This window comes from Parasteatoda tepidariorum, chromosome 5 (assembly GCF_982258835.1).
Source record: "Parasteatoda tepidariorum strain Cologne lab strain chromosome 5, Ptep-v5.0, whole genome shotgun sequence".
In the NCBI taxonomy this organism is placed as follows: domain Eukaryota; kingdom Metazoa; phylum Arthropoda; class Arachnida; order Araneae; family Theridiidae; genus Parasteatoda; species Parasteatoda tepidariorum.
This window is the reverse complement of record NC_141759.1, coordinates 33,409,621-33,435,225: the sequence shown is the minus strand read 5'-3', so window position 1 is coordinate 33,435,225 and position 25,605 is coordinate 33,409,621. Positions and strand designations below refer to the sequence as shown.

General features: G+C 31.0%; 1 protein-coding gene across 1 annotated transcript; it reads right to left on the bottom strand.

The window, feature by feature from the left end:
- On the bottom strand, positions 1 to 24,806 carry LOC107443963 (alpha-tocopherol transfer protein-like). The gene is made up of 6 exons (XM_087162735.1): positions 24,598 to 24,806; positions 14,220 to 14,405; positions 10,581 to 10,829; positions 5,501 to 5,688; positions 4,045 to 4,155; positions 1 to 1,347 (listed from the first exon to the last, which is right to left on the bottom strand). The coding sequence occupies exons 2-6, from the start codon at positions 14,377 to 14,379 to the stop codon at positions 1,174 to 1,176; spliced, it is 882 nt and encodes a 293-aa protein (XP_087018861.1). The 5' UTR covers positions 14,380 to 14,405; positions 24,598 to 24,806; the 3' UTR covers positions 1 to 1,173.
- Between the last annotated feature and the right edge of the window lie 799 nt (positions 24,807 to 25,605).

The following is a 25,605-nucleotide window of genomic DNA, read 5'->3' as shown; positions in this document are numbered from 1 at the left end:
TTTCGTTGTAAGCATTTTCAACATTTTTAAGTACACTTTAGCAAAACCATAAACTTCAGTGTAATTACCACAACAATGAAAATAATCATAGGCCTTAAGTAGTTATATTTGCATAAGTATACAGATTCACGTGGTATCTTCACGTAATTTTAAAAAAATGTTGTTTCGAAACATATAAGGGAGTATTTACATGGAGTTAGAGTAAACAAATGAAATATTTCTGATATTCTATCAACCAAACTGTGTCTGTTTTCACAAGAAGGTAAAAAGTTTTTATGTAAGTTACAAGACAAAACACAAGGCAGTTTTATCGGGATTTTTTTTTTAAAAAAGAACAATAACTTTCGTTAAGCCAATGAGAAAAATTCCATTTTTTTAAATGTCTCTGAATTAAAAGTATAAATATAAAATCAAAAATAGAGCTTGCTTCGTAAATTGTTTACATCTACCTTCATGTTTAATGTCATATTTTTAGAGCTTACATTATAACCACCATCCCGTATACCGGCACAAAGACAAACACACAAATTCTTTATTATATTACATATATATTACATATATTTTACTATTATATTACATATTTAGATAACAAAAGAAACAGGACTGTATAGTCTGTGTACGCAAAGGATTATCTCAAAGTGTTGACTCCCGTTGCTGCAGTAGACATTGGATGTTCAATGCATATATCGCGTAAACTGCGTGAGATATAGTCAATGGGCGCTTAAGCAAAGAAGAATATCACTGGAACCCATTCATATGCATTTCATTCATGAAGGATAAACAAAAATAGCTGACAAGAATAATTTTAATTAACTGTAGATTTTTCAGCAATGCTAATGTGCATCATCACTCTGCATTAGAAACGTGTTTCAATTTTTTTATAGCAGTTAAGTAACTAATATGATTGTTTTTAATTAAATGAAGACGGTTACCCATTTTGTTTCGTATGAAATGAAACGTTTAAAATAAAGGCTGATGGATTTCTTGCCTAATTAGACTGCTTGAATCCAATTTAGACTAATACATATAAATTGAGTAATAACAATTGGTGATTTCAGATCTGCATTAGTCTTTCCACATAGTTAAAGATCGAAAACTTAGACTTCATACTGTTCGTCTGATAATTAACCAGGCATAAATTATACATCTTTAAAGGACTGAATTTCTCAAAACTCAAAGATAACCTTTACGATGCAGTTCTCCAAATTTTTCTAAATACGAATACATTTCCTTTTTGACCCATTCACTTGCTTGGTAGTTGGTATTGTCACCATCAAATTCAGATGGCAAAATTTCTTTTGGAATGTGCTTCTGAAGATGCTTCATATCCTTCTCGTGAAAATGCACCTAGAAGAAAAAGAAAGAAAAGGCAAAATAGTTAGTATGAAAACTTTCAAACTCTTATCATATTTCATTATTTTAACTGTAAATTAGAGTAAAATATTTAAAGCATACACAATCTCTCATTCGTAACAGTACGCTCATTGTTTTTTTGCTTTTTTTTCATTTTTTCTACAAAACCCTTTAGAGTAATAAACACTCAGATGAATGCAAAATTTTATTCAAGCTGACAAGTTTAATTACATAAAATGCACTCTCCCTTGAGTTTGTAAGAAGTTATTAACAACTCACAAATTAGACACATTCTATAAGACAGTTTGTTCATATCAGTGTCAATGTTTAAGAAATGAAACACTTCCAAGGAACAAGTTCAACTTGTAATAATTAAATATTTGATTCATTTTTCCTAATGAGTTACCTACTAAATGTTTTTTTTATTATTATAATACTATGATGCGGTTATCAAAATTGTTCCTCTTCTAATCTCTGGTGGCAGACCTGATAATTCTTATCATTAAATATTTAATACTTATGAATCATAAAATTTTACATTTACGAACGATGCTCATGCTAACAACATTTAACATTTACTGATTTGACATTTAACATTTGAACATTTTACTGATTTGTATTGAAGGTGATAGTGTATTTAAAACATTACTACCGGCCTATTCATCGATACCCCCTGGAATAACGAAGGCAACCTATTTGCATCAAAAGGTTAATGACACCTATTTTTATTTCCTAAATATTTACTTATTTTATAATTATAACATCTATGCTTAGGTAAGCGTTGGGTAATAATCAAATTTACATGTACAAAACCATAAAATTTCCAAATTTGTTGATAAAATTAAATGAACCAATGATAGCAACAGTCCTCTTTATGTACAAAATTTCCATTGCAGTTTCAGCAGGAAGCAGTATTTTCTAGTTATATGAACTAGTCTACATACTTACTCAGCTTACATACATGCAGGGATGTTAACTGCTCTGTTATGAGCAAAAGTTTTTGTTAAAAGGCAGTTACAATTTATTTATTATAGTTTCTCTGCTATATTAAAAAGGCTAATAATCTTTTAACAAAATAAAAGTGACGTTTCATATGAGGGTATCTATATCTATCTATCATATATATATATATTATATATATATATATATATATATATATATATATATATATATATATATATATATATATATATATATATATATATATATATATATACATACATATATATAATAAATAAATACAAGATCCCTGATATATAATAAATAAATACAAGAAAACACTAAGAAAGTTAAAAAAAATCCATATCGTGCAAATTCGCGGCTAAAATTATTTGCAAAACAGGCAATTTATGTTTCTCTTTTCTATTTTATATTTTTTCTTAAATAAACATCTATTTTCTAAAACTATTTATGATCAATTTTTAAAATTATCCAGTATAATATTACCTTGCGCACATCCATTTCGGGCCCATCCTTGGTAACTAACAAATCAAAACTCAGAATAACAAATCACTTCAGTGCAGTAAGAACGACACTTTAAAACCCTCTTGTTACACTCAATTTGCGCTTTTGTTTTCATATTTTGTAATCTGGCAATCTTTCTGCGAAAACATTTTTAAATCATTCTTGAAAAATATCCGTCCATGTAAGTTGTTCTGATTTTGCTACTCGCTTTATAGTCCCCCCTTTTTAATGTTTCTTCTTTTTATTTTATTATCTGTTTTTACATGTTATTTTTACTTATTTTTACTTTTTGTGTTCTATTTTATTTGTTGTTATTTTATAAAAAAAATTTTGAGTGCTCCTCACACTATTGTATTAATATATTTTGCTTTGACTTTATTGATACAATATCAGAAAGCACTCTGTTTTGCGGATATAATCGTGTGGGCTGAAGAAAAGATTATATCTTTTTTTTTTCCGGTTTTTTAATTAACATTTCTTTTTTTTTTTTTAAATAAAATGTTGTTTGTTATTTTTTTACTCATTATTTCCCACCCCCTTTCTTTCATATGTCTATAATTTTTCTTCGTTTTATTCTTCTCGTTATATATATATATATATATCTGCGTGTGTAGAGAAAGAGAGAGAGAGAAAACATCGAAAAAGTTGCAGAATAATGAATAGAATAGATAAGAGAAAAAAATATTAAAATAAAATAAAGTAGCATTAAAAAAATATAAATAAAAATCCTTGAAAAAATAGACATAATCTTTTCATCAGCTCACACAAAAAGGAGTGCTTTCTAATATTGTATCAATATGGCCGAAGCAAAATATATCAATGCAATAGTGTGAGAAGCACTCAAAAAAAATTGAAACAAAATAGAACCCAAGTGTTCTATTTTGTTTCAAAAATTTTTTGATGAAGAGATTATATCTTTTTTTTTCCGAATTTTTATTATTTCTGTTTTTTAAATTTCTTTTTAATGTTATTTTATTTTATTTTAATAATTTTTTTCTTATCCTTTTTGTGTTTATTTATTGTCCTATATATATATATATATATATATATATATATATATATATATATATATATATATATATATATATATATATGATCTGCGTGGGCGTGTTTATATATATATATATTATTTTTATGAGGTGAGGTTTCAAGAGCAGTATGACTTAGCTCAGTTTTAAGTCAGACACTGCATGCACAAAATCAACAAATATCAAAAAATATATTTACCCTTTTTTTAATCTTTTCTGAGAGAAATAACTTTAGAATGTTGAATATGTATGAAAAGAAGACTGATTCGTTCGCTATATGAATCCCCGCAAACCTGATAGGTAAGGAATTCTGAAAATAAAAAAAAAACATATATTACATTTTCCGATATTGTGTAATAATAAACATTTCCATCGAGTTCGAAACAGGCCGAAGATTTAAAAAAGAATAGAAAAACAATTAAAGAAATATGGAATGAGGTAGAAAGAAATTCTATCATGCTTACTAAACGTGATATTTATTCTGACCTAGTTTCAAAAGTAGTTACAAAGTTCGTCAACAGATGATGCTGCTGTTAACTTAATACTTATAAACCAATGAGTTCGAATTAACCACTATTTAAAGCAACAGCAAACTGCAATATGAGGGCAAAGTGACTTCTGTGCAATTATTTTGATGTGAAAGAGCTGGCACGCTACAGAAAATACAGTGTTGTAGTTTTTGTAACCATCAGTGACATCTCTTGAAATAATTTTTAACTAATAATCAAATTCAAAGGTTAAAATTTCCTTTTCTTATCTGAACACACAATCTTATTCCTATTTTTTAACTACTTTTTTCGAATCTTCAATCATATTTGGGACAGAGAGAAAATTTCGTCGGTGAGCTTTGAATTGTGGACACAGTGTGAACAGGCCTGAAAGTGAGACGGAAAAAATGAAAAAAACTGGTAGTAGAACTCTTTAAATTACTAATAATTTTCGGGAGGAGTAAATCTATTCTTAAGAATAATCAATTTACTGTTCTTACTATTTTATTAGGGAAGAAGTAATTCAATATATAAATTTTATCAGTTAAAGAAATTTCGTAATTATAGATATTTTATTTTTCCCCCAAAAAGCTAAAAATGAAATTTATTTCGTACCAGTTTTCACTCTTTTCCGTCTTGATATCTGGACATTCCTCCCTGAACGTGAATAAAAAAATAGACTCAGCTAATAATACGTGACATTGGAACGATCCAATTACTTGTAAAGCAGTATTCTATATAAAGTGATTAAATCGATTGCTAGTCTATATTCGAGGTGCCAAGTATGTCGCCAGCATTGGCGGTGCTGTTTCATTTATGGCGACTTGGTTTTACTGCACACCTTGTTATATTACGTTATGTTTTCATCTTATATCTTTGTTACGTTTTAGTATTTATGTATGTTATTTATGATATAAGTATTCTTTATTAATTTGTTTCTTAAAAGTTATTTTAATTCGCAGGGCGTTGCGCGTAAACACCAAATGCCACTGAAAAAAAATTGCCAATTTTCGCCAACAGTCATCTCGAAATATCTTTTTTTCTTTACTGGAATACATAATACAAATAATAGACATGAGAAATGAATTGAGGCAATAATGCTTAAAGTAAATAAAGTTTAATGAAATAAAAATTTATGTTAGTTTTTTTTCGTAAAAATTTACTTACTCTGAGACCTTTACCGAATAACTGTAAATATCTTGGTGTTAATGCACGCATATGTTTTAAAGAGACGTTTTTGGCATCAATTATAAGTCGTAAACCACATACTTGAGTAGCTGGATCTTCTATACACTGCAACAACATAAACGTAGCTACTGAAATAGCAACTGGTACTGGAATTTGATCTGGATCCACTTACCTAAAAGTAACAGAAACGAAATCTACATTTTCTCGTAAACGTAAAAGGAGTCTATGGTCGGAAGAGCAACCTTTTTTTTATAGTTGATTAAAATTACAACTAATATTTTTCAAATGTAGTTAATTAATTTATTTTTGAAGTAGTCATTACAAGTTATTGTTAATTTCGAAATGTAGTGATTACAAGTTATTGTTAATTTCGAAATGTAGTGATTACAAGTTATTGTTAATTTCGAAATGTAGTGATTACAAGTTATTGCTAATTTCGAAATGTAGTGATTACAAGTTATTGTTAATTTCGAAATGTAGTGATTACAAGTTATAGTTAATTTCGAAATGTAGTGATTACAAGTTATTGTTAATTTCGAAATGTAGTGATTACAAGTTATAGTTAATTTCGAAATGTAGTTACAGTACTAATGCAATACTTTCAGTCAGCATATTTTCTGCAGAATTCAATTTACGCTCACGCTTAAAATTGAGTACTTGCATTTCAAGAAGGTGATCACAGATACCCACACATATGATCTTGATCTTTTATAACAAAATGGTGTGTTAAAGTTTAGCTAAGTTTCTCGACATAAGTTCGAATGTTAACAAGCTTAAAGTTAATTAAATACAGCACCGTATCTCACATTGAATATGTTGAAATACAGGGTCTTTATAATTAAAGCTCCACCTTGAAATGGCTATAAAAATAAAACTACCCGACCAAATGTCATCAAACTTGGTAAATGTCTATAAGAGGTCATGGGATTTTAGTTCCCGCAAAAAAAAGTTCAAAAATTCACCACCAGCGGAGAATGGCGCTGTATGCAATAGTGTTAAACACATGTGAAATATGCAAATTTGTTTTATACGTGACTTTGCAGTTATAAAAGTGAGGCTCCTTGTCTGAGCTGTCAGTGATCTGAGTCGACAATGTCTGTTACCATGCAAGACCGTGCTTTGCTCGTGAAATGTTACTATGAATGCGACGGCAATGAACGGAGGGCTTTACAAAAGTTCCGTACTGTAAGAGGAAAACGCCGAGGTCCAATGACATCGCAAGGTTTATGGAAAATGATGGCAAAATTTCAAGCCACAGGTTTGTTATCTGTTGCACCTGGTCGTGGACGAAAATCTGTGTCTGTGGAAACCAAGGAGGCTGTTTGCATTAGCAGTAGAGGAAGCAGCAATGGACACCAGACAGGGGACGTGCAGCGTAATTGCTGTTGCACGTCGACTCGACTTACCATTGAGTACGGTGTACAAAATCGTTCGGAAAGTGTTGCAGTACTACCCTTACAAAATCAAACTTGTTCAACAACTTCAACCTAGAGATCCGGCTTTAAAAGAAACATTTGCTTTAAGTTTTCTGGCTCGGATGGAGGTGGACATCAATTGGCCATGGAACATTATGAGGACATATGAGGCACATTTTTACTTAAATGGGGATGTCAACACCCATAACTGCAGGATTTGGGTCAAGGAAATCCCTCATGTTATCCACGAAGTTCCATTACATTCGCCTAAAGTCACCGTTTTGTGCGGTATGACAGCAAATTTCATAATTGGACCTTTTTTCTTTGAAGAGCCATCGGCAGCTGCGCCCGTGACATGCACTGTGACTGCTGCTCGCTTAGATGCTCAGATGTTTCGTGATACCTGAACTTCAGCAACGGGGCATTTTAGCCATCACTATCTTTGTACAGGACGGAGCTCCACCTCACATTGGTAGGTGTGTCAAACAGTTACTGCAGCAACATTTCACGAATGATCTTATTGTAGCCCGAAACTTCCCTATTTCTTGACCACTCCGATCACCAGACCTCAACACCTGTGACTTCTGGCTGTGGGGTTATCTCAAAGCCATTGTTTATGGTGATAACATAACCAATTTAGTGGAATTGAAGAATGCGATACACAGACATGTCGGTAACATTTCTCCAGACATGCTAAGAAGTGCTGTTGAGAATGCAATATTGCGATTTAATTTGCTTTCAGAAAATGGCGGATGCCACATTGAGCATGCTTTGTAGCAACAATAAAAGTGTTTGCAACTGATGTTTTCTCTGTTATTTCGTTTAACCTTATTGCATACAGCGCCATTCACCCCTGGTGGTGAATTTTTAAACTATTTTTTTTTTTTTTTTTTTTTTTTTTTTTTTTTGCGGGAACTAAAATCCCATAACCTCTTATAGACATTTAATAAGTTTGATGACATTTGGTGGGATAGTTTTATTTTTATAGCCATTTCAAAGTGGAACTTTAATTATAAAGACCCTGTATAATTATTTTTTGTCTACGTCTTTCATTTAACTTAGATTTATTATTTGTTTATGTATTTTATTGTAACCGTGATTTTTTTTGTCTTGTGTAACTGTCAAATTCGATGCATACTTAGATTGTTTATGTTCTACACGGCTTCGTGTCTGTTTTTGTGATAAGTAGGAAATATATAGTGAAAGAATTGAAATCTTTGTGATAAAATATAGAATTTTTTACTTATGAGAGTTGATATTTGACGGGCTTTGCTTACTCGAAATAGAAAGGAAAGAACAGTTGCTAACGTAAACAAATGTTAACTTAAACATTCCAACAACCAATCAAGATAAAAATACCCACACTACAGCTATCCCATTATTAAAAGTAAAATTGAAATACAGAACAGAATCCGTAAAATTTGGCGCAGAATAAAAAAAAAATATTTTACAAAATTCTTCGATTACGCCTTTCTTGACAGCAAGTATTTAATTCAAAAATTCTAGAAAATTATCGAACATTAATAATTCTGTAAAGCATTAATTTAACTATAGAATAAGTTTATTACATCAGGTACATTCTCACTGCATCTTCTGATGGACTCGCGTAACCAATCATATTAGAATGACCCTGGTAAACTTTTAATGTTATTCTTCTTTTCTTCTGTTTTTTTCTTCTTTTTCTTCTTCTGTTTAACTTTTTTTTCTTCTGTTACATGAGATTTTTGTACGGTTCTTACATGTTTTTGAATCACTGATTTTAAATTTTCTATCGGTTTCTCTCTAAGAGCTACAGTTTTTATACAATTCAATAATATATTCCTAACAAGAAATTTTTTAAATTCGTTCGAATGAATACTAAGTGTCTCCATTTCTCTGCTGCGTAAGGCATGGTGGGAAGAATTCGATAAAACATTACAGTTTCTGATGCAGTACATTTAGGCAGGGTGCGTACCAGTCCCGAAACTTTTCGTGACCATTATTCCAAATTTAATGAATCTCTAGGATTTTTGAGATGACTAAATTTTAAGGCAATAGTTTACCTACGATTCTGATATTGAGGGATAGGAATTTGTTTCTCGGTATTTACATACTTGCATTCGAAATTGTTTTATAGATGAAATTCATTTTCTTTCCATTTTGTTAAAAATAATTATTAAAGAAAAACCTGGTTTTTAAAATTGTTCGATTAACCCTTTCGCGCCTACAGTCACAAATACGTGCCAGCATAAAACCGTATCAATCAGGGTAAAAAGATTAAAACTGGTAACCAAAGTAGTTCATTAGCAGTTTATTTGTGGGCGGGGTTATAATTGTTTGATTTATTTAATTCACTATTACTTTAGTTCAAAAAAAAATTTATTTAGTTATACTTTGAACCAACATTTTACTGATTATATGTATGATTAAACTGACAATAATTAAAGCAAAAGCAAAGTAAGTCTGTCAAATTAGCAACGCCTACATTTAAGCTACCGTTTTTTATTTATTTACATCCTGATTCTGATTTTGTACGAATGCTTTTATGAATCACCCGTCCCCAAAGGGATAATGGCATGAAAACGTGGTTATTGCTCTGATTATGTAAGATGTTGTTGACAAACCTTACAGTCAATGAACTTATTTAAGCAAGCAATTAATTTTTAATTAACTCAAAAATACGCTAGTGTACGAACTCGATTCTGTTCCTCGTTCTATTAAATAGAATCTTGGTGACAATAATTACGTTTGTTTTGAGAAAAGAAACTCCCATTTACTGTGTTGCCAACTTGCTTCGCTTTTTAAAATAAAAATTTTCTAGTCGCAACGTAATTAAGTTACTCGTAATTTAGTAATTTTTATTTTAAGTAATTTTTCAATCACAACATATCAAAAATTTAAAGTAGCATATGGATTTCTCTTAATTGCTTCTTTTAATTTCCATTATTATTATTTACTCAAGCAAGGTGCTTGAATTCCTTTAACAGTCACCACATTGATTGATAACCATAAAGATCTACTACTAATATAAAAAAGAAACATGATGGATGGGATAGGGGCCGCTGAGTGGCCCAGGTGCACACTAGGTTTCCGGGACGCGTCATTTTGACGCATTTCGAATTTTATAAACGAATTAAAAGAACACCGTTTTTAACAGAACAGAATTATTAAAAGAAACAGAAATATTAAAAGAACACCATTTTTTAAAGCTTCATGCATGATCTTTCAAACTATAACAAAAGTTTTACCATGCAAAATCTTCCAAAACATCAACTAATAAAAGAAAGATTGTTACAATAATTTTGTCCTGTACATATAGTTATTTTATATAATTTTTTATAATCGGCGCTGATCAGTCGACCCGATTCTGAGTTTACAACTGTCAGTGTTTAACTCCCTTGTAATTTTGAACCCAACACAGAAAACAAGGGAACTCCTGGTTCAAACATAGGCACAAAATAGCCTTCGTGATGAACTTTTTGTAACAATAACATTTCTGTTACATGGAGAGGAAAACCGAGTCTGTTAGCAGAATTCGTAACAACCAGCCACCGCTGGGATTCGAACCTGGGGTACCTCATTGGTAGATGAATGCTCTATCTCCAGAGCCACAGCGACTTTTACCTGTTGATAAAGAAAGAAGTGAATGACTACTTGCGTCTTACCAATACTACAAAACAATATAATGGATCCATTTTTGTCTCGATACGGGAATGCACCACAGCACGAGGCTACTTCCTGTACGGATTTTATGCTCTCAAGATCTATTTCTGGTGGATAGATTTCCGGATAATCTCTTTTAAGAGCGTAAAAACGGAGTAACAGTTCCCCAGCTCTCTTCACATCGAATTTTCTAGCTCTTAAAAGTTGTAGTAGGTAAGCATCATCAATCCAAACATTCAATTCCTTATGTTCTAAAAATAAAATTTAACTTCTTCAGGGTGACCACCATTTATACAGGATGTCTGAAATGTATGGAAATTTAACCTAAGAGGGAAGAAAGGGGTCGAGCTTGGTGTCATTAGACACGTTATTTAAGAAATCAAGCAGGTTTATATATTTTTCTCTGGATATCTCTATTTTCGCCAATTTATACGTTATGTTCATTGTGCAATTGCATTGTTACTTTGGATTTTAAAAAAATGCAACAACCTATATGTAAATGAGGTGTACTTTTTTCTAAAAAATATTCATCTGCAATAAAAAGTAGGACGACCAACACACGTGATGACAAGGTTTTGGAATATAGATTAACACCATTATGAAAATCTTTGGGTGGGGGAAGTCATGGGTTTGTAAATTTTTAATCTAGCACGTATTTTACGATATGTTTGGCAGTTTCCATAAATTTTTAGACACCCTGTCAAATATGTTCTATATGTATGTTGAAATTAAATTAATTGTGTTTAGTGGTATACACAAATCGTACAAATCTCGTTTGTTTAACTTTAATAGTTAAATTATAAATACATTACCCTTGCTACCACTAGGAAAATATTTACAGAAATAACGAAGAATCTTTAGCAGTTGGGGTCGCTGGACGAGTACAATGATTGATTGTAAGTAAATGATTTCATTCTTGAAATATTTTTTCGAATCGGAAGCGATTCGCGTTTATCATAATAAATTAATATGGCTGCCATTTTATAGGCTTTTTGGAAAAATTTCTTCTAGTGGTAGCTAAGTTTATGATTTAATGTATTACTCTTTCTTTCGTAAATTTGATTTAAGGCTATTTTACACACCGCTCCTTCTAAACTATTCGTGAGCTTACATGAAAAGTCGCTTTGTTCAGTCTCTTCCTATGTGAAGCTTTCAAAATATTTGCAAAATAACCAATGATTCTGAAATTTTAAATTGTCTATCACTCAATAAAATATTTTTCAAAAAGCGTTGTAGTTGGCAGCCCTGATTTACAAGTAAAATAAACATTTCTAGTTAAAATTTAGAGAGTGGAATATTTAAATCTTAAAGTGGTAGTCAAAATTTGAAAATAGTCTAAACACTGCCAACTTTGACGCATTTGCATACCTGCCAACTTTTACGCATTTGGCGTAAAATTTCATTTTTATATTTAAAATGGTAGTAAATATATACTATTTTTTCCTTTATAAACTTAATTTTTAAATGATTTTGATCGCCACTATTCTTTAAAAAAATTAAGCATATCTTTTAATATGTGCGACTAACAAGTTCGTCAGCTTAAGCTGTTTCAAATACAACTTATATTTTTTGATTAAAATTGAAATTTTAATACCACTGGGAAAACTCATAACGGAAGGGATTAAGAGTTGGCAGGTATGCATTTGGCGTAAAATTTTATTTCTATATTTAAAGTGGTAGTAAAATGTTTGCTTTCTATACATTCCTTGCATTTATAAACTCAATTTATAATTTTTTTTACCACCACTAATTTTTAAAAAATCATATATTTAAATATGCATTACTGTTGCGGAGAACCGTATATCTTATTCAAAATACAGCATTTGTTACTGCCTAAAATTGTAATTTAATATCCATTTTACTACTGGGGAAAAGCATCCTCGAAAGGATAAAAAGTTGGCAGGTATGTAGTAGTCTTGGATTGGTTAAGCTTTCTTAACCGGTTTTCATCGGTTAAAGGATGTGCATAAGAAAAATTCGTCAGTTGGAATCTAACAAATTGTTCTTACTTATATCCTTCATTTTTTAATGAAGTATATAATTCAACTGATATATAATTCAACTGATGAAGTATATAATTCAACTGATAATATGACCGGAGTATTTTCGTAATAAAGTAATTATTCTGGTTGGTAGTTACGAACAAATATATTTAAATTAAGAATTTAATCAATTAATTAATGTACTTACACTTTTTTTATGGTTTACGTTCGATACCGAAAAACAATATTTATCAAGAAAGCCAATAAACGTGTAGTGAACGATAAGTACATGCACAATACCTCATGCTCACTTGAAAATTTTTTTAATTGATTAAATGTGCATTACAAACTATTTGTTGGAACACGCCTTAATTTTCTACATAGTTGCAGCCATTGTCAAATTTCAACAATCTGGATTCAAGGTTTTGTATTCCACAGTAATAAAACTTTACAGCCTGTTGTCGGAACCGTATTTCAATTTCACCTTTGATCTCATCATCGCCGTGAAAGTTTTCCTTCGCACGATGCTTTTTCAGGTAAAGGAATAAGTTAATGGTCCGAGCAGTATGACAGACGGATAAAAATTTCCCAGTTAAGACTTTTGCGTAATACTTCGAGGGAAAAATTTTATAACCGTCATTGAAAATCCAACCCAATACTTTGGGTTTACGACTACTAATGTTCAACTTCATAGCCTTGTAATTTTGAACCTAAGCCAGATGGCCAGAACTCAAGGGAACTCCTGGATGAAGTATTGGGATAACCAACGCCTCCTGTAACTGAAAGCCTCCACACGGTTTTACATAGGTAGTCCGATCAGACCACTGTGAAGGACATCCACTTTCCGAACGAGTCACTTAATACAAAATCTAGTTAAAATAAGAAAGTGGTAGTAAATATATGACTAAAAATTTATTTTATTTATGAATATTATTGGTTTGCCTCATTCACTTGTCAACCACTACAGATTCAATTCTCAAACATATATTTCTCTCAAATACTTTTATAAAAGGTTTTGGGTTCATGCGCACAACTGTTTCACTTTTTAAACAGTCTGCGCGGACTACTTATAAAAGACCGTCTGGAGGCTTTATGATGTAGGAGGTGATGAACAAACCCGCATTTGCGTTACATGGAGAGGAAAACCAGGCTTCCACTGTTAGCCTGATGTCAAGGGAAATCTAACCCATGATCCGTCTACCACTGAGAATATTTTATGTCAGCAGTTTGGTCGGTGCAGGCCGAATGCGGAATTCGTATCGACCAGCCATCGCTGGGATTCGAACCCGGTTCACCTCATTCGGCTCTCGAGGTAAAATTGAAAAATTCAAAGTTACAGTCCGCATTGAAATCGGACTCTCAAAAACTTTTGTTTTGCTGAAATTATCTTTATTTTTTGAAACCACCTCGTATAAAAAGTCGGAAAAAAGAAGAAACAAGGAAAGGAAATAAAATGATTCTAGCTGGTACGCAGGAATAATTAAACATCAATTGAAACCAAGATTTTTTTTAACAGTTATAACTTATACTATATCGGACTGTTTTTTTCTTGCTTTCCTATCTTTTAATTTGTAAATCCTCACGCGCATAAATTTTGTCTTCATTTTTGACAAGAATTCTAAATACACTTAAAAAATTTCAGAAAAAAAATGCTCTTACTGGCTATGACTTTCCTAAGTTCTGATATGGCTTGACTACGAGTTTCTTCAGATTCCTTCAATTCATCTTTGGCTAATTTTACCATCCAGTCAGTCAGATGTCCCATTTGGTATGGAAAAAATCCCTTCCGCTTCATCTGATGATCGTAATCGCTTCCCATTTTTCGCAAGTTTTGTCTTCAATATTCTAGAAAAAAATTTAAATATCTGATTTTTTTCAAAATTTGATCTATATGAAGTCAGGAACTATTTGACCGATTTCGTCCAAATTTAGCATTCCGCAGAAAAACATTCTTTAAAAAATTTGTAAAAGTTTTTATACTTTACAATTCCAATTTTTTAATACTATTTTTAAACAAAAGAATAAATAATTAATACAAATTTGTTTCGTCAGCCTTTATCTTAAAGACCAACAAGGTTTATAAATTATTAGCAATTAAACCATGCAAGCTTGAAACAATGTTAAATTTAACTAAGCCAATTTACTTGCAAAGAGATTCATATCAAGCTTGCATAAACAACCCTTTCATATCTAGATTGAATTTACCTTTCTAAAAACGAGGAGGAATCATCGAAGGTTAAAAAAACATTCTTAATCTGGGAATGCTCTATTGGGATCATATAATTGGTATACGGCGACGACCCCTACATTTCGGGGATCAAAAATCATAATCCATCAGAAAAAAGGCATGTTTATATTGAGAAAGTATGTTTTTATGTCTGGTATGTTCGAGGCTTAAAATATCGTCTACACTTAATAATTATATTATTGACCATATTAGAAGTCACCCCATGGAAGTTTTAATCCTACTACGGGAAAATCATTAAATCAAACGTTATTCAGGGTTGTTTCGTTATTTTTTGCATGCTGTACATCAAAATCATGAAGATATCTTAACACATTGCTGACCGGTCACGAGTTAACTCGTGTTTTCGTGGCCAAACGTTGGTGACCGGTCACGAGTTAACTCGTGTTTTCGTTAGCAGTGATCTCGTGGTGACTATTTTAAAAAGTGGGCGTAATTTTCCTTACTTTTCAAGCTACCAATTTATTATAATTTTACGAAATCGATATATTTGAAAAACTTGTGGTGTGCCATTACAAGTAAATAATTGTTATACTTTTCATCATACGGCATTAAAAGTTAAAAATTTTTAAAGTTTAATTATATTGTTTTGCTTCCACATCCGCTTTCAAAACAATAGCCGGCACTTGGGGTAAGTTTCAGATAAGTTGCCGGTCAGCAATGTGTTAAAAAGGGAGCAAACTTTTCAATTAGTTTTTCTATTTCTAAATTATTTAGCTTACTACTCAAAAAATCATGTTTTGAGATAAGTGGGTTTAAAGTTTTCATTGCTAAGGAAAATGCATACAAAATGCTTTAGTTTGCTTAAACGGAGATTACCTTCAAGTTGAATTATGAGTTATGTTAGTATTGCTGCTGAAAAGAATGTGTATTTTCATATTTACACCTGTTATTAGTCCAAAACGCGTGTTTTTTGAGTTGTGCCACAATTGCAGCCCATGAGCGATATAATAATTAATAATATATATATATATAATAATCTATATATATAATAATCTATATATATAATAATGCATAATTTTTTTTCACAGTTAATAGAAGAAAACTTTGGATTGATTTACTTCAGATTTTATAGTAATTGCAACTAAAAACTATTAATTAATATTTCATCAATTTTATTATGAGAAAATAAATTATACTATTATTAATGAATTTTTTTTTAGTTAAAAATAATATTTTATGTATGAAAATATTTTATTTTGAAATTAAAATTAATGAAGTATCTAGTAAGAATAGTTAAATTATACATTGACAGTCAAAGTATAAATAGATACAACCAGAAAAGGATTTTTGAGAAGGTCATCATATAAACAGGTAAATCTTAAAAATTTGAAAACCTTACTTCGATACGAGACGAACGTGAAAATGTCAAAAGGCGTGACAGAACAATTAACACTTTATTTCATTTAAAGAAAACTATTAAATGAACTTAACAATTATTTAAAACATATTGAAAGCTAAGGGAAGGTAAACAATGATTGCATCAATACCTAAATTATTAGTCTCATCCTTAATGATACGACTTGAAGGTCGTGACAAACCTGATTTTAAACTTTACATATCAATTAAGAAGCTTGACGACTACAAAAAAAAAGAAGTTTTGCTTAGTACAGAAGAAATATAAGCAAGAGATTCAACTTGAAATCAGTTGACTTAAAGTGGCTATAATTCAAATTAGAGACTCTAAGTTGCTGTTACTTATTTAAATTAACACGTTCACGCCGGGAAAAGAGAAAATACTGATAGAAGAACTATTTCAATATTAGATAATATTCGGGAGGAGTTAATCTATTCTCAGCAATAACAATTCACACTAAGGAAATTTATCACGGTGAAGAAGCAATTCAATATAAAAATTGCATCCGTTAAAAACAATTGGTAGTTATGGATTTATATTATTCCCGGAAAAAAACTAAAAAATGAAATTTATTGTTACCAGTTTTTACTCCGGTGCGCTGCCAAGATGAGACAATCTAGCGTGACCCACCGGTGGGTCACCCCGACGTGAACGTGCTAAATTAATTCCACTCTTTTTTTTTATAAAAATTTTAACCTTTCCTAGTAACGTAAAAACGTTAAGCGTATAAAAGTGATAAGTCCAACCACTATGAAAAGAAACATTTTTTCATTAATGGAATGGAATCATCATGGAATTTTAAGCAGCGCTCGTACTCGATCTTATCTTATTCACGTGTGGGGATTTAAAATCAGAAATTAGTTTTGTTTAGTAAACTGCAGATTTTCTTTACAATAGTATACTTTTTATTTTGCATATTTTTTGTGTAACTGTACAAGTTTATAAAGAACGTACATCTATATTCATTTATCCGCTTTTTAAAAACTAACATATAAGAGGAAAAACATATGACATTTACGCATCGCATTATAAATTGAAATGCTTTGACGCTTTCCTGTCATTTATCACGGAGAAATTGGGACGTTTCGTAGTAATTCGAGAGGTTAGAAATATATTATTAAAGTGGACAAAAACTGTAGCTTTTTAGAGAAAAAAACTAATTTCAGATTTGAAATAGGTGAAGCAAATATTCTAAGATCCATTCAAAAATCTCATGTAACAGAAAACAAACAAAAAGATTCCTCTTTGTAATTTCAGTTCGTTTTATTAAGTGAGGAATTGCATTGAAAGAATTTTTTCAAATATTAATGAAAAATACATATTTAAAAAAAAATTTTAAATATGTATTTTTTATTAACATTTTGAAAAAATTCTTTCACTGCAATTATTCACTTAATAGAACGAACTGAAATTACAAATGAAGGAAATTTTTTGAATCTCACTTATTTTAATAATGTGCTGATAAAATTTTATAATGATAAGGAATTTTTTCTTCTATTTCAGATATTTTGAGAACCCTGTAAGGTTTGTCTGATGTAAAAGAAAATAGATGTAAGATTTTTATTAAAAAAATTTTAAAATGTAAATGAATAATGTATTAAATATTACACTTGATATTAAATGTTTTTTTTTTAAATCAATTCTTGCTTTATTTAAAATACAAAACACAATTAAAGCCTATAACAATAATAACAGTGTACTGTGCTCCAAAAAAAACGGACCACCCTGAATAACTTTTGATCTAATGATCGGATCTTCACGTTCTAGGACTCAATCTCAATTGCTCAAGGGAGTAACCACGAATATGCTAATTATTAAGTGCAGACGATGTTTTAAGTTAGTAAATCAGACACAAAGACGTACTTCCTCTGAATAAACATACCTTTCTTTTTTTGACGGATTCAGATTTCTGACCCCCAAACTATACAGGGTAGCCGCAATATGGCCCAAATAGTTTGGTCAGGAGAGCTCTCCAAAGCTTGAATCCATTAATGTTAATTTTACTTTTTGCGTATTTTTCTATATCTCGAGGATTTTTTAGCCGAATTAAAGAAATTTTTGCTCACAATCATAAAATTCGTTTATCCAAAGATAATCCCTGCAAAATATAACTTCTGAAAAATATTTATTATTTTTCATTATTTTATTTAATCATGGTCGAAAAAATTTTGAACTGTAAGGATACAATTTTTTGTTTCTTTTTTGTATCAACATTGTAATTTTGCATTTCAAAATACAGAATTTGTGCAAAATCGGTTGAATAGTTCGAAATAGAATCGGTTCAATAGAATCGGTTGAGAAATTAACTTTTAAAAATTTGAGATATTTAAAATTTAATTTCTCAGAAAAATTTGTATGGTCAAATTTGTATTTCGCCTTGTAAATTTATGTTCTTTAAAATTATACAAAAAATTTTGTATCCAACAATTAAAGCTTTTTTTGGCTGTTATTAAGTAAGATAATGAAAACATAAATATTTACTAAATGTTATATTTTGTATGTTTTTTTTTTTTGCTGGCGGTTTTTTTATAGGGCTCAAAGATTGGAATGATTTGAGATTCAAATTGTTATGGGCAATAATAACAGTGTTCAAAGAAAAAGTTTTTACCCGAACAGTTTCCCAACAATAATTTTCTTCTCAATCAATACCAACTGTTATTTGTTATTTCTTAAATAAACAACGGCAAAAACTTTAAGTACAATAGTTTAAATTTAAAATGGAATCTTAAAATTTTAGGTACAAGTAACAAAATAAAAAATATATTTTCAATATTTTCTGTTCAAATTTAAAAATATTAAACATAAAAATATTAAAAAGCAATTTTAAAATATTAAATTTAACGTAATTATGTTTCTCAATAAGAATATAAAATATGTTATAAATATAAAAGGGAGAAATTCACTTACACAGCGTTAATACTTTTATCAGAGATTTTACATATTTTTTTAAAATACCTATAAACTTGTCTTTAATTGTATTAATATTATCGTATCAGTATTACAAAAAAAAAGAGTTAAAGCTATTTAATTTATATAGATTCACAATGTATGAGATTCATTAGTTGTATATTTATAATATTGCATGGTAAATACTTTGTTTCAATAAAAAAATCTTGATGTTTCTAAAATAAAATTTTATTTTTATTTACTTTTTTCAATTATAATATTGGAATATTTCTAATGGGTACTTTAATTTTAGAAATTGGACAATCAAACAATCAAACTGCAGGGTATATAAAAGTAAAAGATAAATATATATTTTACTGAATTACTACAAAAGTATAAAATTGTTTGAATTTGATTCTCTAATTTTATTCTTAAATAAAACAAAAGACAATGCGAATAAAATGTTATATTTTATTAATGAGTAATAATGTTAATAACATATCTATAGAGAGGAAAGTGCTTACCGTAATCATTAGTTTATTAAAATAGATACAATATTTTTTTTATAAAAATAAGACAAAGCAAATCAAACTAATTTTCAATATAGTGATTGAGATATTTTTTTTAAAACTCAAAAGGCAAAATTCCACAAAAACAACCAAAACAATGAGTAATTTATAGTATAATGAGACAATTAAATTTTAAAAAAATAAAACAATCTGAATATATGAGCAATTCTACAAATAAACGCCAATTAGGCGGCCAAAAAAAAAATTTTTTTTTTGGGGGGGGGGCACACTATTTCTACATGAATTTTCGTCTTTTTTACCCCCTAAAAAGCCAAGAAAAAATCGTGAACATGAAATTTTTTCTTTGTGACATACTTTAAATGTGACATACTCTTTCTGACATACTCAAATAAATCTGAGCCATTTATTCAGATAAAACGATTTTTACATAAATATAATATTATTATAATGTCTCTCTAAAATGTATTTATAGAGATTTCATACCATAAGATTATAATTTAGTATAAAAAACAAAAATTAAAAATTTTAATCAAAGTTCGCAAATTGAAAAAATCGGGAGAAATTTAAAATTGGTATTTTGCCATTTAAAGTATGTCACAAAGAAAAATATTCATGCTCAATGTTTTTTCTTGCTTTTTTAGGGTGCAAAAAAAAAGAAAATTCATGTAGAAATAGCGTAACTCCCCCTCAAAAAAATTAGTTCTTGTTTGGCCGCCTAATTTGCGTAGAATTGCTGATTGCGTAGAATCGCTAATTTTTGTAGAATTTTTCATATGAGCAATTCTACAAATAAACGCCAATTTTTATACTAAAATATAATCTTATAGTATGAAATCTCTATAAATACATTTCAGAGAGACATTATAATAATATTATATTTATGTAAAAATCGTTTTATCTGAACCAGCGGGTGACCGAGCTCCGCTCGGAGAAAACAGGTATCGAAGCTAACTCGAAGATTTAAATTTTCAATTGTGATTTATCAAAACAATGCATGCCATAAGAAAATTTGTGAAACCATTGGTGAAAAGATAACCGGTTAAAGTGCACCATTGTAAACTATCTAAACAAAGTTTGGAAAGGGAACTATTCTATACAAAGGTAAAGTTTGAAAAGTCATAGGAAATAAAATGTAATTGATAACAAAAAATTATACAATTAAAGACACTGTTCACAACGAATTCGTAAATTTGCTTCCGTTCATCCGCTTCTTGAAAATTCTTGTCCAGGAAAAGGCGTCGATGAGAGAGGTATTGTCGAGCATAAAAGACGATGTAAACTCCGCAGGAAGACGCGTCATCTTGGTGGTTGTAAGCGTTGCGAGGTTTCACGATGCATCCTTTCAGCTTTTCATTCGTAACAACGGTATTCAAAACGTGTCGCAGTATTTGTCTCAAAACAGCATCGATGGGCAGCGGGTTGTCGACTGGATCGCAGACTAATAGTTGACGTTCTCCATAAGTTGGAAGCCTTGTTCTGGTCGCTGATATCGTTGAGAAGAGCCATTCCTTCATAAGCGCCATCCGCTGTTGTAACGTAGAAGGGTGCGACAAATTCAGGGTGAATAAGTACGGCAACTTTGACGGTCGGGTAAGCTTGTTCGGTGTAATGGAGAAGCATTCTGACAATGACGGTATCTTCTAGTTGTCCATTTGCGGGTAGAATTGAGTTGATCGCTTGTTGTTCCAAAATTCCGGCTCCTTGAAGAATTTCATGTAGAGGTGCGTTCTGCATGTTGAAAATGTAACTTGAAATCTGATGAATGTTGAAATGTCAGACTTTGTTGACGGTGATTTTAACACAAAAGTTAAACTTTTCTCCACTTTGATAAATGTAAACTAATGCGAACCTTACAATTAAATTATTAATTCCTTCGTATATTATTGGTTTAAGTTGTCGAAAATTAATATTTCAATTGTAAGGTTCGCATTAGCATACACTTATAAGAGTGGAGAAAAGTATCTGTAGCCATTATGGCGAACTAATAAAGTTTGAAAATATCACATCTGTAACTCCGAACTGCTCGACCGTAGCGCTTCAAAACCGGCGCCAATCGATTCCTCGTGGCCAAAAACCCCAGACCCCCAAGTTTACCGGAGTTTATTAATTCTGGGGCGATTTTCGACTTGGCAACCATTCCTCGTATTATAGTATAAGACCAGCGGGTGACCGAGCTCCGCTCGGAGAAAACAGGTATCGAAGCTAACTCGAAGATTTAAATTTTCAATTGTGATTTATCAAAACAATACATGCCATAAGAAAATTTGTGAAACCATTGGTGAAAAGATAACCGGTTAAAGTGCACCATTGTAAACTATCTAAACAAAGTTTGGAAAGGGAACTATTCTATACAAAGGTAAAGTTTGAAAAGTCATAGGAAATAAAATGTGATTGATAACAAAAAATTATACAATTAAAGACACTGTTCACAACGAATTCGTAAATTTGCTTCCGTTCATCCGCTTCTTGAAAATTCTTGTCCAGGAAAAGGCGTCGATGAGAGAGGTATTGTCGAGCATAAAAGACGATGTAAACTCCGCAGGAAGACGCGTCATCTTGGTGGTTGTAAGCGTTGCGAGGTTTCACGATGCATCCTTTCAGCTTTTCATTCGTAACAACGGTATTCAAAACAGTATTTTTCTCAAAACAGCATCGATGGGCAGCGGGTTGTCGACTGGATCGCAGACTAATAGTTGACGTTCTCCATAGCTTGATTCGTAAATTCCTAGCATCCAGTGCTCGCCTCTATCCATTTGAGCTCTCTTGTGAATGGGAATGAGTAGCACGTCGAATCCTTGTTGACCGCCGTATAGATAGTTGGAAGCCTTGTTCTGGTCGCTGATATCGTTGAGAAGAGCCATTCCTTCATAAGCGCCATCCGCTGTTGTAACGTAGAAGCGTGCGACAAATTCAAGGTGAAGTACGGCAACTTTGACGGTCGGGTAAGCTTGTTCGGTGTAATGGAGAAGCATTCTGACAATGACGGTATCTTCTAGTTGTCCATTTGCGGGTAGAATTGAGTTGATCGCTTGTTGTTCCAAAATTCCGGCTCCTTGAAGAATTTCATGTAGAGGTGCGTTCTGCATGTTGAAAATGTAACTTGAAATCTGACGAATGTTGAAATGTCGGACTTTGTTGACGGTGATTTTAACACAAAAGTTAAACTTTTCTCCACTTTGATAAATGTAAACTAATGCGAACCTTACAATTAAATTATTAATTCCTTCGTATATTATTGGTTTAAGTTGTCGAAAATTAATATTTCAATTGTAAGGTTCGCATTAGCATACACTTATAAGAGTGGAGAAAAGTATCTGTAGCCATTATGGCGAACTAATAAAGTTTGAAAATATCCTATCTGTAACTCCGAACTGCTCGACCGTAGCGCTTCAAAACCGGCGCCAATCGATTCCTCGTGGCCAAAAACCCCAGACCCCCAAGTTTACCGGAGTTTATTAATTCTGGGGCGATTTTCGACTTGGCAACCATTCCTCGTATTATAGTATAAGATAAATGGCTCAGATTTATCTGAGTATGTCAGAAAGAGTATGTCACAAAGAAACAATTTCATGTTCACGATTTTTTCTTGCCTTTTTAGTGTGTAAAAAAGAAGAAAATTTATGTAGAAATAGTGCGCCCCTCCAAAAAAACATTTTTTTTGGCCGCCTAATTGGCGTTAATTTGTAGAATTGCTCATATAATGTTAATATGTAAAATAAATAGAAAGTTGTCAAATGCATCAGTAAACCAAATATAATGAAAATTAACTCCTTAGGAATGATATAGTATGGGCGATTATATGGTGAAAGTTAACTCCTTAGGAATGAATGAAGGGCATAAATTAAAGAATGAGATTTTTTTATAGAAACAATATTGTAAAAGATATAGTATGATTCACACACCCAAATGAGCAACAACCTGAAATTATTAGTTTAAAGGTATGAAACATAGTAAAATAAAAAAAAATGAGGAAAAAAGAAATAACAGGTCGAGCGTAATAACACTTCACCGTCTAAACTATTCCTCAAAATAACGATTGTTAAGCTATATGACCGGCGACAATCAAAGTAATTCGAAAGCGGCACAGAGGTATCACCTCCTACATCAAGAAGCCTCCACACGGTATTTTATAAGTAGTCCGCGCAGACTGTTTAAAAAGTGAACCAGTTGTGCGCATTAACCCAAAACCTTTTATAAAAGTAATTGAGAGAAATTTATCTTATATATTTGAGAATTGAATCTGTAGTGGTTGACAAGTGAAAAAGGCAAACCAATAATATTCATAAATAAAATAAATTTTTAATCATATATTTGCTACCACTTTGTTATTTTAACTATATTCGGTATTAAATGAATCGTTCGGTAAGTGGATATCCTTCATAGTGGTCTGGTCGGACTACCTCTAAAAAACCGTGTGGAGGCTTTCACTTATAGGAGGCGTTGACAGAAGGTCGTGGGAGAAAAGAATGTCGCTACTTGCGCCAGGTATCCAGGGCAGAGTAAAAGATTTTATGAAGTAAACAGGTAGAGAGAATATATAAAATTTAGGAATATTAAGGTCTCATAAAATATTTGAAAAAAATTTCACCGATAATTTTTGTTAAAAATATTATTTTTCACCACCTTCTGTTGCGTTTATTCCCCCCATCTGGTACTGCAGCAATTTTTTTTCTTTCAAATTTTAAGGAACTTAATTGGTATTTAATGGTGTAAATGTTTCACTATTTACATGCCCACTTACATATGCAAATGCTCAATCGGAGTTTTTTCATGCCAGGCGCATGCCAAACAATATAATTTTCAAGCTCTGTTACATAACTATTCCTTATTTTTTAGGTTCAAAAATACTATATTACTAAGACTTATTTTTTAAGGTTTTAGTTACTAATTCAATTTTAAATTACTGTTTTACAATATTGTTTTTAAAATTATTTTTTATTTGAAATCGAAAATTACTTGGTATAGTGCAGTTGATTAAAGATTAGACATAAATTGATATACAATTCAAACAAGACTTACCTTTTCATTCGTTTATGCAATAGCAGTATAAATAAGAAAAATTAAATTATTTATTTCAAGGAATAAAAATCATCTCTTAATTGTCCGTTAATAAATTTTGCTGTCAACATTAGCGTTCCTTATTGAAATATAGTTCACATGTTACTCTAGAAGTACATTTTGAAGGAATATAATTATTGCGATCATTTCCTAACGAATGAATCAGTAAAAATATTCTAATATATAGATCAAGGCAAAAAGATGTCACATGGGAGATCACGTGGTTAGATCATAGAAACATAATTAAAACATTAAAATGCGAGAACTAAATTCGGAATCAAAATTCTTATTGAGTTTCTGAAGCATCCTTGAACACAGTTTGTTATTTTATTTCAATAAGATATGACTGTTTGGAGATAAAATTTCGATAAAGTATTTTGCGGTGATATCTTTGTTATTATATTATTTTAAATATTAACTTTTAAGGGAAAAGTAAGTTAAAAATTAAATCGATATAAAAAATTAAATGGATAAAATATTTTGCCATCGTATAAGTTTGATTGATTGATTGATATGTGTGGAATCTCGGCGTTAATCGCGAAGCGCTTCTAACCGATTCAACTATACTGTTTTGGCATTTGGACTAGAGGTCATACGCAGTTCAAAGTTCTAAGTTACGATCAGATAATAAGTCCATGATGCTACGTTAGGTGAAGCATGAGTTGATTCAGTAGTACATCAGTTGGATGGGGAATTCCCCTGGATTAAAGTCCATCGTATAAGTGCTAGATATGTGTACTATATGCATGCAAAATGCGTTAAACATAGTGATAGACTTTTTATTTTTTCTTATATTTCATAACCGTCGTTGAACAGCCGACCCAATTTGTATGGGCTTACTACTACTAATGTTCAATTCCGTAGCCTTGTAATTTTGAACCCAATCCAGAAGACAAGGGAACTCCTGAATCGAGTATTGAGAGATATTTTCGTTCGTGGAGGGCTTTTTGAATGTATAACCGGGGAGAA